This window comes from Tauraco erythrolophus, chromosome 4 (genome assembly GCF_009769465.1).
Source record: "Tauraco erythrolophus isolate bTauEry1 chromosome 4, bTauEry1.pri, whole genome shotgun sequence".
NCBI lineage: Eukaryota > Metazoa > Chordata > Aves > Musophagiformes > Musophagidae > Tauraco > Tauraco erythrolophus.
In genome coordinates, this window is record NC_141468.1 from 41,177,829 (window position 1) to 41,200,149 (window position 22,321).

The following is a 22,321-nucleotide window of genomic DNA, read 5'->3' on the forward strand; positions in this document are numbered from 1 at the left end:
CATTTCCACGATGTTCGTTTGCTCTGCCCTTCTGCATCTGCAATACAGACGTGTCTGAGCAATTTTTAATTACCATGGGTGACATCCTTTTAAATGTATTGTTTTTAAAATCAGATTTTTAAAGAATATGAATCATTAATTTTTTCTTGTAAGGCATTGTCAATCAATAGGTGATACAGTTTCTCTCTGTGCCCTTGTAGCAATAATCACCCTTGACTTGGCATCAACCACTCCTTCTCAGTTTTCTTTACTGTCTTGGAAAAGTAACCACAAACTGTTTTTTGTTGGCCATATTTTTTGTTACTTTATTGTCGCTTTGCTTTTATGAGTCAGCCAGACAGCTTGTTCAATGGCCCTGTGACTAATTTAGTGCCCTTTTTTCTGCAAACAGCTACACCAAAGAACACACTAAATAAGATCATTTAAGTGCTACTTTAATGCGCTACGTTTGAACTCTTTGCTCCTTTGCTGCAAACTGTGCTCACTGCTTAGCTTTGACCACAACTGAGTAAGATCATGGTGGGATTCATTCCTCTTCTTAATAAAAGTTTGTTCACCTCAAAATTGTTACAGTTGGCTTTACCATCTCTGCTTGCAAGTGGCCCAGCAAGAGCAGGTATGTAACACTATATATTACAGATATGCAGGGAATCCACAGCTCCTTTGAGCCATACCTCGCTGTGAGGTATGTGCTACCTCTGTAGCAGTTACCCTCTGTTTCACAGGTCTATGGTTTGGGTTTCTGCTGTTTTAGCCACCTGTGCAAGCTGAAGGCAGGCGGGGGTCGGAGCTGAGCTGCATGCAATGTTCCTGGCAGGTCCTTTGTTGCTCAGCCCAGAGGTGAACTTCTGTCCACACAGCTCAGCAATTCTTAAAATTGTGCGTCTGGTGGAAAGAAAATTTGGCTTACCTCTGACACTCTGAGGCAGATGTGGTGATACAAAAACAGGCTATCAGATGGTGGTACTGTATTGGACCTTTTCTTCTGAATTCCGTTACAGACCTTCTCTTCACCACAGCCTTCTCAAACACATGAAAGCTAGCACTTCCTTTTCAATAATTTTCTTTAATGATTAAACTCAAGTGTGTAGTCCAGGTGCTAAGTATAAATGAATTAATTCTGCTGCAGAAAAGTTGTTTTTTGGGCAAATTGCATGAGCACGTGCATCTCTCAATAAGACAAAATGTTGTGTGCCTGTACTTCGGGGTGGCAAAGCAGGACGATAGTGAAAAGGAAATGCATCTTTGTTCTTAGGCAGTCAGACATTTTTAAACTCCAGGCCATCAGTTCTCCTTGGAGTAAAAGTGTAGTAACAGTGCTCATCCTAATATGTCAGAATAGCAAAAGCTACTTTGTGTTTGTTATACATGTCTGCATATTCCTGTGGCTGAGGAGGTACTGTATAGAAGGACTCTTCTAACTCAATAGAGACAAACTAAGAATAGCTACCAGGAAGAAAACAATTAGCAGCAAAAAGGCACAAAACCCACAGACTTTCCTATAAAAATAAAACCAATTAACTACAGGTAAGAAATAGCCAGACAAGATCTAAAACTCCCACACTTAGTTGTTAGACTCATTATTTCTTATGTGGGTGAGTAAGAATCTCTCCAATTAATGGATACCATAAAAGATGTAAGGGACAGAGCGTAACAGTATCAGCTCAACTGAATTAGCTAACAATATTCGATTTGAGCTCATAAGGTGCTAATAAGTTTCATAAACCCAGTATGCAAGTGAGTGTGACAAAAAAAGGAAAAGAAATATAGAGATGATGAGGATGGTCATAATAAAGTCAAATAATTATTTTTAGAAACTGCTCAATTGCATGGCTGAGTGATGTGCAGTCATCTTAAGATATGGATGCCGACGGTGGAGAAAGGATGGTTTGGGCATTTCTGAAAATAGACATGCATGCATTAATACAAATACCCATGCATTCATCTGGTAGAGATTTCCTTTGTGCTCAGACAGCATTACATGGGTCACATCTCATGGGAAGCAGTAGGTCCTGAAAGGAAATCTGTAAGAAAGGATGGGTTTTGGCCCTATTCATTGGCCCAGGGAGGGTGGGCTCTGGAAAGGGCTGAGCAGGTTAAAAAAATCAGAAAACTCTCCTGGGAGTGGGAGAAAAAGAGGGACAGGTGGCCAGAGAAAAAGATGTCTAGTTACAAAGAAGTCACAGGAAAGCACTGGAAATTTGAAACAGAAACAAGGACTGAGGAGCAAGGATAAAACCAGTCCAAAACCTTGCTCGTTTTGCTGTCTCAACAGGAAGAATACAGCTAAGAGAATGCTTAGCTGTAGCTCATTCACTCTAAATATGAGGCTGGAGAAGGTACTGGGGAGCACAGGCATCAGCAGGAGCAGAGCAGGGCAGATGTATTTCATATTTTGTCCCACCTGGAGGTAAGTGCTGACTCGGATTGAGATTCTGACTTGGTATTTCCTAAGATCCCTGCTACATCACTGTGTTACGCTTTCAGAAATACCCCACAGAGAAACACACACGAGCACCTTGTCCTGGAAATGATAGATCACGCTGACAAGTAAGTTAAAAAGAAGTTTATCTTCTTGAAAATTCTTCTTCTGTATTGTCAGCCATTTTCTCACACAATTTCAGAAAGTTTATCAGAAAAGTCCCTTTGGAATAGAAAATGACATAGCAAAATTGAAAACGTGAATTGATGTTGTACATGGTCTAACAAAATAAAAAATAAGTGAGATGAGTCCTGTATGGATAAAAAGAGTGCCTAGAGCTATTAAACAATTGTAGAAGGAGAACAGACCTTCAGATTAGAGCTATTCCTTGGCTCTAGTCAGAGTCTAGAGGTCAGATGGCACTTCCCATGTTCTGAAAGAGCACTTCTTGTTTGAAACAGGACTTCCAGTAGGTGGATTCCATTGGTAATCAAACATCATTTGTGTAAAAAGGGCAAATGAAATTATATTTGGATTTTTAATAATTTTTTTAAGTTTTTTTATGGCATGTGAGGTGCTTATTGGGAAGCAACTTCTATCACTGGATAGAAACTACTTAGCCAAAGTGACTTTTACTGTTCATCTGAGATTGTATTTTTCTCTGTGCAGGTTAAAAGATACCTATTTTGTCCATCTGTGTGTAGCTTATTTTGGAGATACAGGCACAAACGCATGACAATTTCTTCTTTCAATTGCTGTTCTTTCCCTACAGTGTGTTCATGTAGCATTTGTGCGGTTGGTCCGTAAGTAATTTTAGAATTCATAAGAACTCTCTGAAAATGAAGAGCTAGCTTACTAAGACTAGTTCAAGGTTTTAAAATGAATAATTTTTTCCATTTATATCCATGTCACTAGCCACTTGTCATAAATACCATCTCAGAAGTATACCAAGCTACTTTTTACAGTGTTCAAGAAGCAAATAATTTTTACAAAGTCTGTGGAAAGAAATCAGTTGCTAGATGAACGACATGAACTTCACCAACTGGGTAGCATGTGTGGACTTTCATCACTGCTTGTTTGTTTCACGTAAGAAATCTCAACAATTTGTTAGTTTATACATTATTTTGCTTAAACTTGTCTGTTAATCTACACACTAAGAAAACAAGCACACGAATGACAAGGCAAATGACAGCATTTTATATATTTTCCGCAAATCTCTGAAAACTACTGCACATATTTTAAATTAATTGTTTTCTAGTATTTTATGTACCTTGAGAATTTTGTCATTTATCAATAAATTATGGCCCTTCCATAAATTCACAGACATTCTATTCCAAACATTCTTCTACTAAATTACTTTAGCACATTTGTTTGTAATCAAAACCAAAACAGTTGAGCTTTACAGCGAGTAATAAAATCTTTCCAGCATTAAGTAAAGGTGTTCCCTGAGTGTCTGAAGTGGCCAGAAGTATGACTCAGGAGCCAATAGACTGCAAGGCTGGATCATCTAAATTAAATAGAGCCCATGGTGTGGTGGGTTTCTGATGATGTGAAGCAACCCACATTCTTCATACTTCTCAAGGCTGTATAACAGGTGCAAATGTGAGGAATTTTGAGACTATTTAGGGAAAACAAGACTATTCTCAGCAAATGTGAACACTGGTGCTTCTTTTTGGTATAAAATCATGAAAGTGCAGGATCTGTAATAAAGTCTCAACCTCTTCTATACTCTTTCTTTTATTAGAGTAATTCAAATCCCTTTTAATTCAAAAGGAATCTTTCCATTGACTTTTGTAAATTTTTGAATCAATCAACTTGTAACAGAAACCTCAAGCGGCACCAGCTGCATGAAGAGTTATATACTTCAAGTGAACAGTATCCAACTGACTTTTCACTAGAGATAGTACAGAACTGTACATGATCGTTGCAATAAATTGGGTGAAATTGAGTTCTTCAGCATTTGTTTAGTCTGTTAGACAAATTTTCAATTCAGTAAGTATTTTAAATGTTAGTTACACCTCTCAATTTAGCAGTATGGTTCCTTGAAGTAGTGTTGTCATGTAAATACAGCTCAAATGGGGAGGAAATATTTTATAAATCCCTGAAAATACATTTTTAATCAATAGAAAAGCAGTATTTGCATAGTGTTTCTTTTCAATGGTCCTTCTAAAGACAAAGCTAAAATGAGGAGTCTAAATTTGTTCGTATAAGAACATAAATCACTGATACCTACAGTCTTTGAGGATGCAACCAGAAATCTGTGGAGGACACAGGATGATAGTGCAGGGAGACATAAAAGTGGACTGAGGACAGAGTTGTGCATGCCCTAGAGGGAGAGACGCCAGTGAGCAATATCTGTTGTTTGACCTTCAGGAGCATGTAAGAAGGGTGACTGTGCGGGAATTTCCTTACCACTAGTGACATTAACAGCCTAAGGATAACATAAAATCATGAGTTGTGGAATGACTTTCCTTCAAAGTGTCATTGGCTTTGGGTTCTTTGTATATGATGATACACTTTTAAAGAATACTTTTCTGTGGAAATGACTATGCAAATAGATATATTTTATTGCACCTTGTTAAATAGCATAGATCAAATCTGTGAAGTAGTACTGAATGTCATTTACTCCTGTTAATAGCATCTTCCAGAAAACTGCCAGCTCCTTATGAACACGATCCTATAAGCAGCACATTGGAAAGAATAGTGTATCCAGCCATGAACACAGAGAAATCCTCAGCCGCCTCTGAACAATATACTCCTATATGTATCATTCACCAAAACCTGTGTATTGTATCAGATGTGCATGCTGTGTATCTCCACATACTCAGCAGACATACGACTTAAGAGGAGATCTAATTCTGTACAGGACCTTATCCTGTGGAACACTAAATGCATGCAACCACAAGGTGTTTGGAGTGGCAATAACTCACAGACCTGGGTTGATTTAGAGATCATGTTTACCTGACCGACTTGCTTCCCCTTTTGTAAGGTCAGGACCACCTTAGACCTGTGATTTAAGGAGAAGTCTCGCAAGCAACACATTTGCCTGTGAGGCAGCAGTGAGCATGGAGTGGTGCAGGAGATTCCTACCCGCTTTGTGTGATGGGGAACTGAGCTCTCTCATTTTCATTTCCCTCTGGCATGATGTGACCACCATACAGCCACAGATCAAGGAATTACTCTGCTTAGTTTTGCAGGTAAATTCTTGGCATAGACCTTCCTTATTGCTTCCCAGGAAGTTTACTCACTGTAAGTAGGCATCTTGGAAAGAAAAAAGTAAAAGAGGAAGCTGGAAGACTGGTGGCCTTATTTTGCTATCTTGCATCAGGACCAATTGCTACATAATCCACCCAGAAGTCATATCTGATGCTGTTGTTAGACTGTTAAGCTGCTCATCACCTACTCCAACTGCCTACATACATTCCATGCATTGCAGAAGTTGCTGTTATCACTTGTCTGTCCCACGCAAGGCAGCAGAGAGGTGAGTTTTTGCATGAATAGCTATCTTAGGCTGAAAATCCCACACCCGTCTGCCAGGTTTGGTTTTTTTTTTCCACCTCCAGACCTTTCTAGACATTTTATTATTCCTGCTTCTCACTGACCAAAAAAACCCACGTAGTCACTCCTAGACTAATGGAGAAAGATGACCACAAGGACAGATTTGAGCTGACAACCTTCACTCATGAGTCCTGGAGGACTCAAGGGTGAAAGAGCTGAACAATAGACTATGGGGTGTAGGGTATATAACCTGCTTTTGAGTCTGCCTCTATACCAGGGATGCACAAAGTGGGCTTATTGGCTACTAATTTTCTAAAAGGCCTCAGGGGAATCCCAGAAAACTGTAAACTAGTAAAGCTGACATCCCTACCACGCAGTACTGAGACAGGCTGGGGCCATGGATAATTGTGGTGCATGAGAATAGTAAATATGACGTTTGAGACAGGATATACCACACTTCTTGGTAATACCAGAGTTACTGAAAAGCCAGTGAATATACAAACAAGTGGAGGAGCCAAAACAGCATCATGTCCACAGATTTTCAAAAGAACCTCATCTGATTCTCACCGTAAACTATCAAAGAAGTTAAGTTATTGCATTATAAGAAAGTCCTCACATAAATACGCAACTGGTTAAAAGATAAGAAATAATGGGTGGGAATCAGTGAATGGTTTTTGCAGTTGAGCAGGTTCAGTCATGAGAGGGTTTGCCTGGGACCCCTGTCATTTAATGTAGCCATCAGCAACATGTAGCCATCAACATCACAGAGATAAGCAGTGAAATAATTAAGTTTGCTGATATACTAAATTATTCAGAATTCCAAAGAGGAGGTCCAGCTGCAAGAACTATTAAAAGACTTCAAAATACTGAGTGACAAGGCAATAAAATGGCAGATCAAATTCAGTGCTGATAATATGCAGGAATGGAGAATAAGGACAGAATCAATATGCTGCAGAAGTAATGCATAAATCACAGCAACTTTCTGAGACAATGTTGTTTTTTCTTTTGATTTTTCCCCTTTCTAATTTTAACGACTAGATAGTAGATAATACCTTTTCTCTTGCGTGCACGCACATCTACTAACTCTCCTTCTCAGGTTGTGTAGTTGGAAAAATTAGCACTGACCTTCAGTAAAAATGTCTAACACTTCTGCTATGTTTCTCTTTGGAAAAATTTAAGGTAGCCATTAGGATTCCTTTCATGCTTAAATTCAACTTGGCTGGAAATACTATCGTCACTTGACTATAGCGAGGAATGACATAGAAGAGGAGATCCAGGACTCCCATGGATGTGAGAGAAGAGATGACAGATTTGCATGTTAAAAGTGATTCACCTCATTTGTATAGTGTACAACTAAGGGGAAAAAATGTGGTCTTATAGAGGCTGATTTTTGTGATGTTATTCTCTAACACTAGTATGATATTAACAGAGCAAAGTGAGGAATGATTAGTTCAGCAGTTTATCTTAAGCACCCTGTAGAAATGGATCTCACAGACTTACACTGGGTAGGGAAAACTCAGAGGGAGGCCAATATGAGAAAAAAGTTATTTGGATTCCTTTTAGTGTTTAGGTAACTATGGCAGCAATAGTGAGTCTCTGCAATGTCTGGTGTCATGGTTAACATGAAAGGTTTAAAGATGCTTTAAAACTTTTCAGTTGGAAATAAGTATACTTTGGAATGAAAAAAAAAAAAAAAAACCCACAGCAAAAAATCAACCAACCAAAACAAAAAAAAAACTCAAACGAACAATTTGCTGAAATCGGAGTGTTCAAATACATTTTGCGAGCAGCTGCCATCTCCCAGCTGCTCATTCCCTTGCTACTTCTCTGTCTCTGCTACCCAGCACTAGGATGAGAAGAACCTGGGAAATTATGTGACTGAGCAACAACCTCACCCAAAAAATCTGCACTGTTTTCAGTCAGATTTAAAGGGATAAAAGCAGGACTGTATAGGACAGCACAGCACAGCAAATGACACAGGCTTGGGTACACGCAACTAAGGTAGGATGGACGGGTAAATGTTATTCCTGCTGGATGTATAGCGATGACCTTAATTGTTTTTCCACGGACCCCTTTGGCAAGGTGTGGAAGGACTGTAGACTTTTCAGTTTATAGTCTAATAAAGCACCTCCTAAATAGTCCTGACTTTAAATTTTAAAAATAGAGTATTAATTTAATCAGGAGTAGTGGGAAGACTCATTGTCTCTCTGCCAATAGCTAATGAAACTTTAACTTTCCTTGTTAGGTTTTTCATTTTTCCTTCTCTTCTCTTCTCTTCTCTTCTCTTCTCTTCTCTTCTCTTCTCTTCTCTTCTCTTCTCTTCTCTTCTCTTCTCTTCTCTTCTCTTCTCTTCTCTTCTCTTCTCTTCTCTTCTCTTCTCTTCTCTTCTCTTCTCTTCTCTTCTCCTCTCCTCTCCTCTCCTCTCCTCTCCTTTTTTTCTTCTTCTTTTCATTTTCTTTTATTTACATGTCTTTCTTGTCTTTCTTTTTTTTCTTTTTTTTTTTTTTTTTCAATAGAAGCTGCTACTGCAGCTTTGCTTCCTTGGAGGACAGCTAGTCTCTTTTAAGTAATACCTCATGAAAGAGCATGTGCACAGATGAACACATTGCTTATGTTAAGTGCATACTGATGCTTCTCATGCTTAGTCCTGGAATAGGAGAAATCCCACAGCGTTATTTCACTTGCATCTCACATGCATACCCATGTCTGTAATGAGTACAAACAAGAACAGCTGTCTCCTTCAAAATCAGTTCAAGTCTCCAGGGTTACTGAGTCACTATGCTATGACTATAAAGCGAGGATATGAATGAAGGTATCTCACATCAGGGGAGACAATATTACAACTAAACTTTGGGCCAATTGGGGTGCTCTTTTTGGAATTTGCTGATTCAGCCAAAGTTCAGGAGGGAGTTGGAAGTCCCATGTTCGCAGGAATCTCAAGGAAAATCTGCCTCATTCTCAGTCAGACCAACCAGTCTGCCCCCAGATAATTTGCTTGGTAAATCTCTGAGGACATGAGAATTTGGAAGCCACACCAACTCCCCGCTCCAAGCCCAAGCCCAAACCCAAGCCTCTGACACTGGCCAAAGCCTGAGCAGTCCCAGGCCTCCGGCTTGTGCCACTTGCAAAGAGCCCAGCAGATGGGCTGACCCCAGTCTAGGCTCCATAGCTTTGACTTGCAGAGAAACTTGAAAGTGTCTTTTCTTTTAAATCAGAGTAACAACAAATTTCAAATGATCAATGCCTTCTTATAAGCCAAATGATGTTTCCTCATCCAGATTCAAGTAGAACTTAAAGAGCCTGGGAATTCTCATAGATAAATTTTTTCATAGAATGGCATAGGCTGGAAGGAACCTTAGAGATCATCTAATCCAACCTCCCTGTCATGGGCAGGGACACCTCTCAACTAGATCAGGCTACTCAAGGCTCTGTCTAACTTGGCCTTGAACACCTCAAGGGAGGGGGCATCCACAACTTCTCTGGGCAATTTATTCCAAATTCTTACCACCCTCATACTGAAGAATTTCTTCCTAAGATCTAATCTAAATCTGTTCTCCTTCAACTTAAACCCATTTCCCCTTGTCCTATCAGTGGACACTCTTGTAAAAAGTCTCTCCTCAGCCTTCCTGCAAGTTCCCTTCAGGTATTGGAAGGCAGCTATTAGGTCCCCTCGAAGTCTTCTCTTTTCAAGGCTGAACAATCCCAGCTCCTGCAACCTGTCCTTGTAGCAGAGGTGCTCCAGGCCCTGGATCATCTTTGTGGCCCTCCTCTGAACATGCTCCAACAGATCTATGTCTCTCTTATGGTGGGGACACCAGAACTGAATGCAGTATTCAAGGTGGGGTCTCACAAGAGCAGAGTAGAGGGGGAGAATCACCTCTCTTGACCTGCTGACCACGCTTCTCTTGATACATCCCAGGATGCAGCTGGCCTTCCAGGATGCAGCTGGCCTTCCAGGCTGCATGAGCTCACTGCCGGCTCATGTTGAGCTTCTCATCTATAAACACCCCCAAATCCTTCTCTTCAGGGCTACTCTCAACCTACTCTGTGCTCAGTTTGTATTTGTGCCTAGGATTGGCCCGACCCAGGTGAAGGACCTTGCATTTTGACTTGTTGAACCTCATGCAGTTTGCACTGGCCCATTTCTCAAGCCTATCAAGGTCCCTCTGGATGGCATCTCTTCCCTCAAGTGAGTCCTCGGCACCACAGAGCTTGGTGTCATCGGCAAACTCATCGGGTGCACTCAATGCCGTCATCCATGTCGCTGACAAAGATGTTGAACAGCACTGGACCCAGAACAGACCCCTGAGGGACACCGCTTGACACTGGTCTCCATGTAGACATTGTGCCATTGACCACAACTCTTTGAGTGTGATCATCCAGCCAGTTCTTTATCCACCGAGTGGTCCATCTGTCAAATCCGTGTCTCTCCATTTTGGAGACCAGGATGTCATGTGGGACAGTGTCAAATGCCTTGCACAAGTCCAGGAAAATGACATCCGTTGCTTTACCCATGTCAGTCAGCGCTGTAGCTTTGTCGTAGAAGGCCACTAAATTAGTCAGGCACGACTTGCCCCTAGTGAAGCCATGTTGGCTGTCACCAACCACTTGGTTATTTTTTATGTGCCTTAGTACAGCTACCAGGAGAATCTGTTCCATGATTTTACCTGACACAGAGGTAAGGCTGACTGGTCTGTAGTTTCCCAGGTTGTCCTTGGTCCCTTTTTTAAAGATGAGGGTTATGTTTGCCCTTTTCCAATCTGTAGGAACCTCACCAGACTGCCAGGACCTCTCAAATATGATGGCTAGTGGCCTAGCAACTTCATCTGCCAGTTCCTTCAGGACCCGTGGATGTATCTCATCAGGTCCCATGGACTTGTGCACCTTCAGGTTCTCTAGGTGTTCCTGGACCTGATCTACTCCTACCCTGGGTGGTTCTTCACTCTCTCAGACCCAGCCAACATCCTCTGTGATTTGGGTGGCATGGTTCGAGTGGTTGCCAGTGAAGACTGAGGCAAAAAAGTTGTTGAATATTTCAGCCTTCTCCATGTCCTCAGTAACCAGGTCACCTGTATCCTTCTGGAGAGTTCCACATTGTCTCTCATTTTTCTTTTTTCTCTCATGTACCTATAAAATCCTTTTCTGTTATTTCTAATATCGCTGGCCAGATTTGACTCCGTCAGGGCCTTAGCTTTTCTAACCTGATCTGAGTACACGAGCAACTTCCTTGTGATCATCCCAGATTACCAGTCCCTGCTTCCATGCTTTGCGTATTCCCCTTTTGGATTTGATTTTAGCCAGGAGTTCTTTGTTTATCCATATAGGTCTCCTGGTGGTTTTGCCTGATTTTTTCCTTTTAGGGATGCAGTGCCTTTGAACTTGGAGGAGATGATCCTTGAAAGTCAACCAGCAATCTTGGGCTCCCAGTCCCTCCAGGGCTTTATCCCATGGCACACTAGCAAGGAGATTCCTGAAGAGGTGAAAGTCAGCTCTTCTGAAATCGAGGGTTTCAAGCTTGCTGAGCTTCCCCCTCTTAGATGCCCTTAGGATCTCAAACTCCACCATCTCATGGTCACTGCAGCCAAGGCTAGCCATGAGTTCAACATTACCTACCAGCCCTTCCCTATTGACGGGAATGAGGTCTAACATGGCACCTCTCCTCGTTGGTTCCTCTATCACTTGGATAAGGAAGTTATCATTAACGCATTCCAGGAATCCCCTGGATTACTTGTTCCCCGCCGTGTTGTTTTTCCAACTGATGTCGAGGTGGTTAAAATCTCCCATGAGGACCAGGGCTTGTGAACGAGCAGCAACTCCTACCTGCCTATGTAGGGCCCCATCCACTTGGTCCTCCTGATTGGGTGGTCTGTAGCGCACCCCCACTGTAATGTCTCCTACCCTTCCTTTCACCCCGGCCCGTAGTCACTCGGTTCTTTTGTCATCACTTGCCAGGTGGAGCTCCATGCATTCTAGCCGTTCATTGACATAGAAGGCAACACCTCCTCCTCATCTTCCCTGCCTGTCCTTTCTGAACAGTTTATACCCCTCTAGTCCAACACACTAATCGCAGGAGTCATTCCACCATGTCTCTGTGATGCCAATTAGGTCTTGGCGCTGCAGGCTCACAAGCATCTCCAGCTCCTCTTGTTTATTGCCCAAGCTGCAGGCATTCATATAGAGGTGTTTGAGTTGGGTCCCTGATGAGGCACCTGGAGCCCCCGATGATGCTCAGATGTTTCCACAGTAACCAACCCCTCAACAACCCCTGTGATCTGTCTGCAACCCGGCATGACACCTTGATCCCTTGCTAATTCACAAGACTGCACGATCATGCTAGTGCATTCCTCCCCCACAAGCACTGGCATACTGCATTCTGGCTCCCTTCCAGTGATCCTGATTTCACCCCCACCCCCTTTCATACCTAGTTTAAAGCTCTGTCTATGAGCCCTGCCAACTCCCTTCCCAAAACCCTTCTCCCTCTGTGGGACAGGCTATTACCATGCATTTCTAACAGACCTGGCCTCTTGTAGATCCAGCGCTGTCAAAAAACCCAAACCCCTGCCGGACACACCAGGCTCGGAGACAGGTATTAATCTGCTGGTACATCCTGCTTAATCCCTCATCTTTGCCCACAACTGGAGGGATAGAGGAGAACATGACCTGTGCTCCTGATCCCTTGACCAGGCGCCCAAGGCTCTCAATTCCTTCTTCATTGTCCTTGGAGTGGTTCTTGCTAATTCATCACTGCCTACCTGAAACAACAAAAGGGGGTAACAGTCTGAGGGCTGTGCTAGGGAAGGAAGCTTCTTCCTTACATCTTTAACTCTGACCCCTGGGAGGCAACAGACCTCCCTGTGCAGTGGGTCCGGTCTGCGTATCGGGCCTTCTGTTCCCTTAAGCAGTGAGTCACCAATGACAATGACCCGTCTTTTATACCTTACTGATGAGGTTTTAATGCCGATGGCAGTCCAACTAGGCTTTGGTGACACCTCCAAGCAGGGAGAACCATCATCCTCACTGTTTTCCCGTTCCCCTTGCAGAGCACTGTACCTATTATGCAAGGACACCTGGAGGAGCAGGGGAATTGCCAGGCAGTTTCACTCGCCACACGGAGGGGCCATTGCCCCCTGTCCCCTAATTCTTCAAATTCCCTGATCCCTTTTAACCTCTCCACTTCTTCTTTCAGCTCTGCTACAACCAGATTATGGAAGCTGTCAATTTCCCTCTCGCTTTCCCTAACTTTTGTTAACCTGCTCACCTCCTCCCAGAGCTCCAGCACTTCATCCTGGAGCTGCGCCACCCGGTTTAGCAGGTCATCAACCTGCTCGCACCTCACGCAGCCATCCTCAGGATTGCTCCCAGCTACCAGTGAAAAGCTATGACATTTAGACCCTTCTGCCAGATTTCTTTAAAAACATTGTCCATTCCAAAATCTCGGACAGGCAGGAGGAAATAAAATATGTTTTTATGTATCTGGGCAGGGCCGTCTTTTGTGACAACATAGAGCAAGATTAGCATTCTACTTTTCACAGAGATTCTGGTGAATAAATATGCAAGCCTACTTTATTTATTTAACTTATTTATTTAATATCCAAATTTCAAAAAGTTTCCATTGAGAAATCCAAAGTTTTAAATAATATTTCAGTACAAAAATATAGTCCTTAAGATAAGAACTTTTATACTACTATCTCCAAATAAATACAACTACATCAGACACATTTAGATGATTCAGTACAAAAAAAATACAGAACTTCTCAAAACCAGTGAATTGAAGTTAGAGTAGTCACATTTCCTGGAGTTGCTAAGTAGCCTGGCCTCCTGATAACTTCAGTGCATAACAATAGTCACCAGCAATTAATCCTCAATTCCCTCGTTCAGAAAAGTGCTTCAGCATTCGCTTATCCTTAAGCATGTCTATTTGCTTGATATGGCTTTAGATATGCTTAGAAGTAAGCAGATATGATTATATTTTCCTGAGTACAGAAACTTCCCCATATTGGTGCTTGCCTCTCCATGTCAGATAGATGAATGATGAAACTAGTTTTATAACATCGCTCTCTCAAGATAGCACCAGATGGAAAGCTGGGTACTGTATCAGGTCATTTCAGGATTTCCAGATGGAAACTGAGTAAACATTGCCTCATTCTGTATTTTAAGGTCAACAAACATGTAACAGATAGACAAGATTTTAAGACAAAGTCATTTCTTATATCGTAGTAGGAGGTATAAATACTTTGATTGGTGTTTCTTTATAAATAATTATATAAAATACTTAAATATGAATAAATAAATGTACAAAAACTCAATAAAAAGATTGAAATAAAAAAATGTGCATCATAACAAAATTTGCAGAATAACTCAGTACAAAAGGTCATACAATGACATTAGCATTTGCACCTCCTCGGAGACTGGCTCCTTTTCTTTTTGAGAGAAGTTGGAGCCTCCACCAGTTTTTGTAAGACGCTGAACAGCTCATTCACAGCTTTGCGTTGAACTTTCAAGTCACTCATCTGTTATAAGTAAAATGGAATGAGGGTCATGCTATAATTATTTACTGATCACATTCTACAGACTACACTGCTACCAGGGTAAACCAGATGGACATGAGCAGTTTCCAATTACTATACTACCTAGTTCCTACAAGGAAGAGCTACTCATCACAGTTTGGTTTTTTTACCCCTTCTGTGCTACTTTGCAACATGCCACAGAGCAGCCATATTCTGTGAAACAGTGTTACTCTGTAGTTATTGCAATGATATATCTGTTACCAACAAGCCATTAATTCCACTGAGGTATTGGCTGCGGACCTCTGCAGAGGTCGGTGGTTTGTGCCATCAGCACTTGCTCAATAAGCCAAGTGCCTCCAAAGCCCGGGGAGGCATGCCGTAGCTGGGCACATCTTTCCCACCCAATTTCTAAACCACAAAAGACCGTGTCAATGGCAGTTCTGGTGGGCAGATGACACAACACCTCTGCTGGCACCTCCGTGCCAGACTCTGACAAGACTTGGGGAGGGCAGCCCCCGCACTGACACCCCACACCGCAGGCCCGCAGCAGCCCCTGCAGCTGGAAATATTAGGTTTTCCAGTGTGAACTGAGCCAGGCGGGGGTTACTGAAACATTATTGACTTGAGTCATACTCAAATCTCAACTGGAAAATATAGCATCATGAGCTTTGGAGGCAGAGGAAGAGCCTTACCTGAACCTTTGTCAGGTCCATGAGGTCTTTCATCTTCTTCAAGCCATCAGGAAGGTCTTTTTTCAGAGTAGAGAGCTCCTCAGATATGTGCCTGACATGCGCTTTTCGCTTGTCAGTGGTTTTAAGCATTTCCAAGTACATGGAAACAATCTGGCTCAGGATGATCCTTTTTTCATTTCTCTGTTGAAAAATACAGTCAGAAAGAAGAGTCTATGAGTGCCCATCAGCAGGAAAACATCCAAAGCTAAAACGCAGCACGTAGAGGTTCTCACTGTCACTTGAAACAAGATGATAAAGAAGATGCTGCAACTCATCTCCTGGGCTTGGCTGTACCTCAGGATGGGTTCATGGTGCAGCACAAAGCACCTCGATCCTATGGGAAGCATTTTTTTAGGAATTGTTTTCTTATTTCCAAGCTACCAAAGCAGCCTCTACTTGTGTTCATTCTACTCCAACTGGTTACGCTGGCCCTGGGAGCTGCTTTGTACCAAAAGTGCCCTGTAAAGTGCCTGAGATGCTTTGTCATATCTGGTTCTGACTCACCTCTGTCCAGTTTATCAGTTTGTCTGTAAAAATAGGTCCACCGTCAGCTACATCCGAATGACTTGAGTTCTGCAACAAAGAACAAATGTTACACAAACAATACTTACCACAAGGCAAATTTGCCTCCTCTATTCAAACGAGCAGTAAAAACCAGAGAGACGTGATTTTTGCACTGGTAGCCTACAGCTGTTACAATGCTTTCGCTTCTCTAAGCACCAAATCCCACTGGATGACTGCCTAGTACCAGAAATGGCCTTAGTCTGCTTTTCACTGACTTCCCCTGCTATAATTCATCTGAATAGAGACATTTAGCACCATCTATTTTACCAAACACTCCTTGCAAGTTTTGGTATTGACAACTGAAAATTAAACTTCATAAGCATAGCAACTGGCTGGGAAATTTTCAGATCTGATCTTGGCATATTTTCTGGTAAGTCAGAGATCTGTGGCCTTGAATTTATCCAGTCTTAGTAAAATCTCATATGGAATAAGAACAAATTAACTTTACTATAAAACTACAGTTCGTAGAACTGGAGAATAGCCCAGTAGTCCACAGTCAGGTGTAGGGATATACAAGGTAAGTGGGCTATTGAAAGGCTCACAGGGACAGAGTTTAACCATCAGATGTTAGCCACACACTGTGGCCGATTCTAGGAAACAAAGAGCAATACAATTCTCCCACCAAGGAGAGGTAAACTGAATCATTTCCTCTTCTGTGTGTGTCTTTTTTTTTTCTTTCTTTCTTTTTTTATACACTATTTCCTTTTTGTCTGCTCGGTAATTTAAATACAGTGAGTGCAAAGGGAAAACTTGCAAGCTCACAGAAACCTTGTAGGCTGATTGGTTCCCCATGCTGAGTATATTGCTCAACTTTGTTTTGCTGTTCTTCTGAAAGGTGGGGAGCACCTGCTGAGGGCCGGAGATTTTATTGTCAGCGCAAGAAGCTCACCACGGCTCAGGATCTCTCCGACAGAGTTATATATATTCTAGTGAGAATCTCTTTGATCTATGTTAATGACAAATGTAAGATATAATGCCAGTTTTACAGCCAGCTTCTTATCAATCTGCAAACACTGAAGTATCACATTCATTTTCTTTTTGTGATACTGCAGGGGTATTGTTTGGCTACTAAACTTTGACTTTCATACGCATAAAATTCTGACAAAATGAGAGCTGAAAATAGGAGCAGACTCTCGCAATTGCTTTCGTGCATTTAAGGAAAACAATCAAAAATAATTTGAGAATAAAAACTGTTAATTAGAAGTGACTCTATTGTAGATCTGTTATCTGTATGACTAATCCCCCTGAAGTCAACCGTAAACTACTTTAATGCCACCTAGATGAAGATAGGTGAATTAACATTACAGTTACCAAGTTATCAAAACTCTGTCTGAAAAGAAGCAATAACATGCTGCATAGCATTCCCATGCTGGATGATAGTCACAGATATGGAAGCAGAATGGCCGGAGGATGCAAAACAATAAGCAGTAGGAATCACCTTTAGGCAACACACTACTATTAATAAGTACTAGATGCATTCGTTAAAGCAAAAGTTCTCTATTTTGTTTATATTGCTAACTAATACTAAATCCCCCATTAACATTACTAACCTAAAACTAAAAAAAGTGTCAGTAAATTGCATCTGGATAGAATTGGATCAAGATTCATTCATTCAGCATAAATTGCATTAATATTTCTTGTTATAAAACATCTCATGTAATCAAAGGCTGAATGGAGCTAGGAGAAGCTCTTGTGAAAGGAAGAGTGCCCCTGAAATTAATGCAAACTACTACATTAACTATGACTATTGAAAAACTGAATTAAGTTAGTGGAAGAGGTTAGCAAAACCAAACAAATTGTACATATTCTTGTTTAAAAAAAGATATAACCAAAAATTTTTTCCATGGTTACTCTCTGATGGTACACATTAAGTATGCCAAGCAGTGCTCCTTTGGACTATATCTAAAGCACAAACAGAAGGAGAAAAGAAACGCAGTAAATGACCATACTTACAAAGTCAGCTTTCAGTTGGTCTATATCGTTTTGAAGCTGAGCAAGCATTAAGCCATTTCCAAAACGTCCAAAATAAATCATGATGACAGACAGAACAAGCAAGCTGTAGGTCTGGCAAGTCATTTTCTTGGTGCTGGTTCAGTTAAAATGCTCAGATATGTTCTGAGAGATGTCAGTTCTAAGAGTAGTGAGCTTCAACTTCTAATAGTTGTATCTTCTATTAGAAGAAAGTGGACGAATGAACTTCATCTGCCTGTCAGTGGTATTTATACCCGGTCTTGAAATTTTTTATTTCGTCATCACAGGCGGCGTATATTTAGACAAGATAGTGTTAGATAAGAACCCTTCGTTTTTGGCTAATCAAGGGAATCCCTCGAAAGCATTTTTCTTAAAGAATGGTCCTGGAAAAATTTTCAGTGGTTCGTCAACGGGCAACATTTACGTGGCCGATTCTGAAGTTTTTTTTTACACGTGGTTGGGGAAAGGGGGAAATTATGATTGAGGAGTATGCATTGTGGCTTAAGCATACCCTTACACGCTATCTGAAAAAAATCATGCTGTGTGGTTAAAGGGTCAGTATAACAGTCTACTCATTTCTGGTATTCTTTTAAAGTAACCACTGAGATTGACATGGCATTTTTCAGAGTCACTTAGAGATCTAAACATTCTCTCTACTTCTGTCCTTTTGTGAAATACTATTTACGCTCTTTCCACAGTCGAAAGTGCATTTCAGCCACTTTTTCATTCTTCACCTCCAGATTCAAAATATACTCAGGGAAAATGAGGTTTCAGTACAGATGCAATGATGCATCGTATGAAATGCGTCTATGGTTGCCTACTGTCTGCAAGAGTGGAGTGTTTAGTACTCAGGATACTCACTTCTGCTTGGCAATAATAAAGTTTCCCACCTGTCCATTCATTTGCAGCTATGTGTGTAGAATATGAAAACAGAAAGACATAGATGAAAAAAAGCCCAGCTGAACAAGACAGACAGGATGGTCTCCAGGTGCATACAGACTCCTGAAACGATTGTACTGAGGATAGCTGAGGAAAAGGTTTTTGTATAGGAACTGAACTCTGATTTGATGGATATCATGGGAAAAGAGCTTACTGTGAAGAGTTTTATGAAAAAATCAGAGTAATTTTAGGTTGTAGTATATGAATGCAGGGTAAGCAGGACCCTACAAGGGAAAGAAAGAAGGGACTCATAGGGAAAAAGAAAAGAGAGAGGATCAGGAAGAGGGCACTTGTGGGCTCAGATCACACAGGCTGCAGTGGAGGATGTCTGTGGTTTGTCAGAAACAGATGAGAATAAACCTGTTCCCCAACAGGTATGATTTGAGCTCTCTAGCACAGACATGGCTCTTTGGGTGTTCCTTGCAATAAATTGACCCCTTCCCCGGCAGCACCTCCTATCTCAGCAAGTAATCACTAACACCATCAAACATTTTTCATCTGCAACTTGAAAGAGGACCTCCATCTGTGGAACAGATCTAGTCTACTACTACTACCATTGCAAACAGGGAATTGCCATTTTGCAGAGACAAGAACCAAATTTCATCAGCAATCACGGGCCCGAAAGCTGCATGCTCAAACTGCCTGAGAATAGCAATGTGGACAGATGGCATGCATTTCCCAACAGGTGCAGCACTGCACAAAAATTAGGGCTGTAATCTGCTAGGGGTAGTAGCACTATGCAATGTCCATCTTGGTTTTAGTTTAGGAAATTTAAACTGGTTAAGCAATAACTTGATTGCTGGAAGTGTTGATATGGAGGTGAGGTGATAATGCTACTCAAGGATGCTTCCAAGCACTGTAAAAAAATGCAAAGTTATCATGCCTGCCCATCACAGAGGGGTTGGACTAGACAAATCATTCTATGATTCTGCTCTGGAAAGTAGAATTGCAGAATCATAGAATCGATTAGGTTGGAAAAGATCCTTAACCAACTGTTGACCTAACACTAGTAAGTGCACCACTAAAACATATTCCTAAGCTCCACATCTACACATCTTTTAAATACCTCCAGGGATGGTGACAAAATGGAGGCCCCATGAAGATTCAAACTGAATTCAAAAGTCGAAGTGGACTCATACATATCAGTACACTGAACAAACCCGTTGGCAATGTTGAAACATCTGAATTGCTTTGCAACACAAGCACAGTCAAATGGCATGTTGTGGCACAGCTGAATGTAGTTTTATGCATACAGGAAAACCAAGCGTATTTTACAAGGTGGGAGGCACGTGCTGAGGCATATCAACTGGCCATGAGCATGTGGGGCAATTCTTTGGCAAAGTGTTGGAACAGAGATGTCAGGTGGCATAAGGAAAAGGATTCCTGATATATGTGGCACTCTTTATGCTGTTTTATGCTCTTTATGTCAGAAAAATACAACTGGAAGAGGGACTGGGTCATCAAGTACAATTTTTTTGCAATTAGAGGTCCTAATTTGAGTGGTGCTTTTCTGTTCAATTACCAGAGAATGTGCAAAGAAGAGCTGCAAGTAAGGAGTTTGGGCAAGATTCTTTACTCAAACAGCTCTGTCTTCTTAACATGTTAAGGACAAATCACAACACAACTGAACATAACTAATTGCTGCAATTATCCAGCCAGGCAGAAGATGTAGTTTCAGGAGCTGAAAGATTAAGTCAGTAACACTGTCCTTCTCTGCAGAGAGCTATTAATCCAGAGAGGCTGTGCTGGGCTAGACTGCCTTGTTAAACCTGTCAGACAAACACCTCATCCACAGCAGGCTATACCTCCAGGTGGCCTTCCTTTGGTCTCCCGCTACTACTAAAGTTTTAAGAATAACAGGAAGATGAAATATCAGAAAGAGGATTTGTCCAACTCACCTTTTGTAGATACTGGTTAAAGTTTGGGGGGGTTTATATGGCTAATTTTATCACTAGGTCTCCTCAGCTTTCAGAGGAGGCCACTGTCAAGCATCTAATTTTGCAGATAAGAAAATGGAAGCACAGAGCAATGAGATGATTCATGATAATTCAGTATCTCAGAGCACAAACAGGGTCTACCAGTCCCATTCCAGTCCTTTGCCCACCAAGCAGTGCTACAAGTATTATATCATAAACTGAGGCAATAAACTAAGCAAAGAGCAAAGAAGAAGAAAGCCATGCCATCTGACTCTGTCATGCTATCTTCTGAGTGCAGATCTGAATTCCAGGTACCCTCTCCTGCCTGTGGAGGCTAGATTCAGGCCTTCTACTCATCTCCACATTCAAATTCTCATACAAATGGCTGAATGTTCTGTCGTAAATCATCAGCTAAATGAAAATGTATTCTAATACAGAAATATAGAATTCCTTTTCCAAATACTTTACATTCAAATAAATGATACCATGTTAATGTTGACATACTCGTCTCATAATGTTCTCTTCTATAGACACACACCATCACCTCTTTCCAAATCATTTTGAAACTAGGGAACAGCCTACAGCAGAACATGAGGGTCTCTGAGTCCCACGGGTCCTGCGCCCCTCCCAGACCTATTCTGCTTCACATTGCACCCAAAAGTGATGAAATAGACCACCATTGTCCCATGTATGTCTTGTTGCCCAAGATCAGTGAACAGTCAGGTTGTGAGGAAGGCTCAGGTTCAGATGGCTCCTCTGCACTGCTTTTCCTGAGCATCAACATGGTTACGAACAAAACACAGCATATCCTGCAAATATCTGCCCTTTACTAGACAGAGTCAAGGGCCTAAAAGCATCCAATTTTTTATCCATGTTCCTTAGTAGGTATCTGTTGAGTGCATTTTGGAGGGGAGTGAACACTCAGCCCTAATACAAGTTATTTGCCTGAGCACTAGTTCTAATCTAGCTGAAAGAGATTCCAGAATAGTAATAAAAGGTCTTGTGCAGCACAGAATTGGAGTGGCCCTCCTGTGTGACTCTATAGTCACAGCTGGACTGTCATCTGTTCCAAACACAGTAGGAAATGAAACCAAGGCATTTTTTAATTTTGCTGTCTGGAAGTCATCTGACTCTTCATGCAAAGCAGAGGTTTCACACCCTTCTGTTCATACAACACCTTACACCAATTACCCTATGATGTCCTTGCAGAGTCATGTCAAATTTCACTTTGACCACTGATTAAAGGTTTTTCTCTTTCATTTTTTGTTTTATGGGTACTCTTCGTCATACTGGCTGAACGGTGAGTAAGGAACTGCCCTTACCAGCCCAGCAGATCTCTGCCAAACTTTCATTTCTCTAAAAGTCAGTGGCTTCCTCGGTTAACACTGCCAAAGGAAAGCAGCTCCGGATTAGAAAACCCTCTCTGAGGTGTCGCTATGACCTTACATCTCACTTCACCTCTTAGCCTCCCTTTCCTATAAAGCAGCAGAAATAATCCCTTCAGTTCCTCCTTCACAGTGGTGGGAGGTGGGTAAGGGGTTTAAGTAATTAAAGTTTGCATATGCATTGTACTAGTGCTATGTAATTACTAAATATTGTTATTCATGCTACAAAGTAGATGTCTTCATAATCAGGCTTCATGACTTTGCAACTGACACTTATGAACACACTGTAAGACTAACATTTTTCCCTACCACAAAAAAAAAAAAACCACCACTCCCCTACAAATATGGATATGTTTCATCAGTGCTACACATCATGGAGGATGTGGCT

At 41.5% G+C, this 22,321-nt stretch overlaps 1 protein-coding gene across 1 annotated transcript; it reads right to left on the reverse strand.

Moving 5' to 3' along the window:
* Window positions 1-14,304: 14,304 nt before the first annotated feature.
* Window positions 14,305-17,798, reverse strand: IFNG (interferon gamma). The gene is made up of 4 exons (XM_009988272.2): window positions 17,676-17,798; window positions 15,663-15,731; window positions 15,120-15,299; window positions 14,305-14,430 (listed from the first exon to the last, which is right to left on the reverse strand). The coding sequence occupies exons 1-4, from the start codon at window positions 17,796-17,798 to the stop codon at window positions 14,305-14,307; spliced, it is 498 nt and encodes a 165-aa protein (XP_009986574.1).
* Window positions 17,799-22,321: the final 4,523 nt, after the last annotated feature.

What these genes read in the sequence shown, in the direction of transcription:
- IFNG (XM_009988272.2), bottom strand. Translation starts at nt 17,798, where the DNA reads ATGACTTGCCAGACCTACAGCTTGCTTGTTCTGTCTGTCATCATGATT. An exon ending in ACCAACTGAAAGCTGACTTT is followed by an intron (nt 15,732 to 17,675) that starts GTAAGTATGGTC and finishes TCTTTGTTGCAG; the next exon opens with AACTCAAGTCATTCGGATGT. An exon ending in AACTGATAAACTGGACAGAG is followed by an intron (nt 15,300 to 15,662) that starts GTGAGTCAGAAC and finishes ATTTTTCAACAG; the next exon opens with AGAAATGAAAAAAGGATCAT.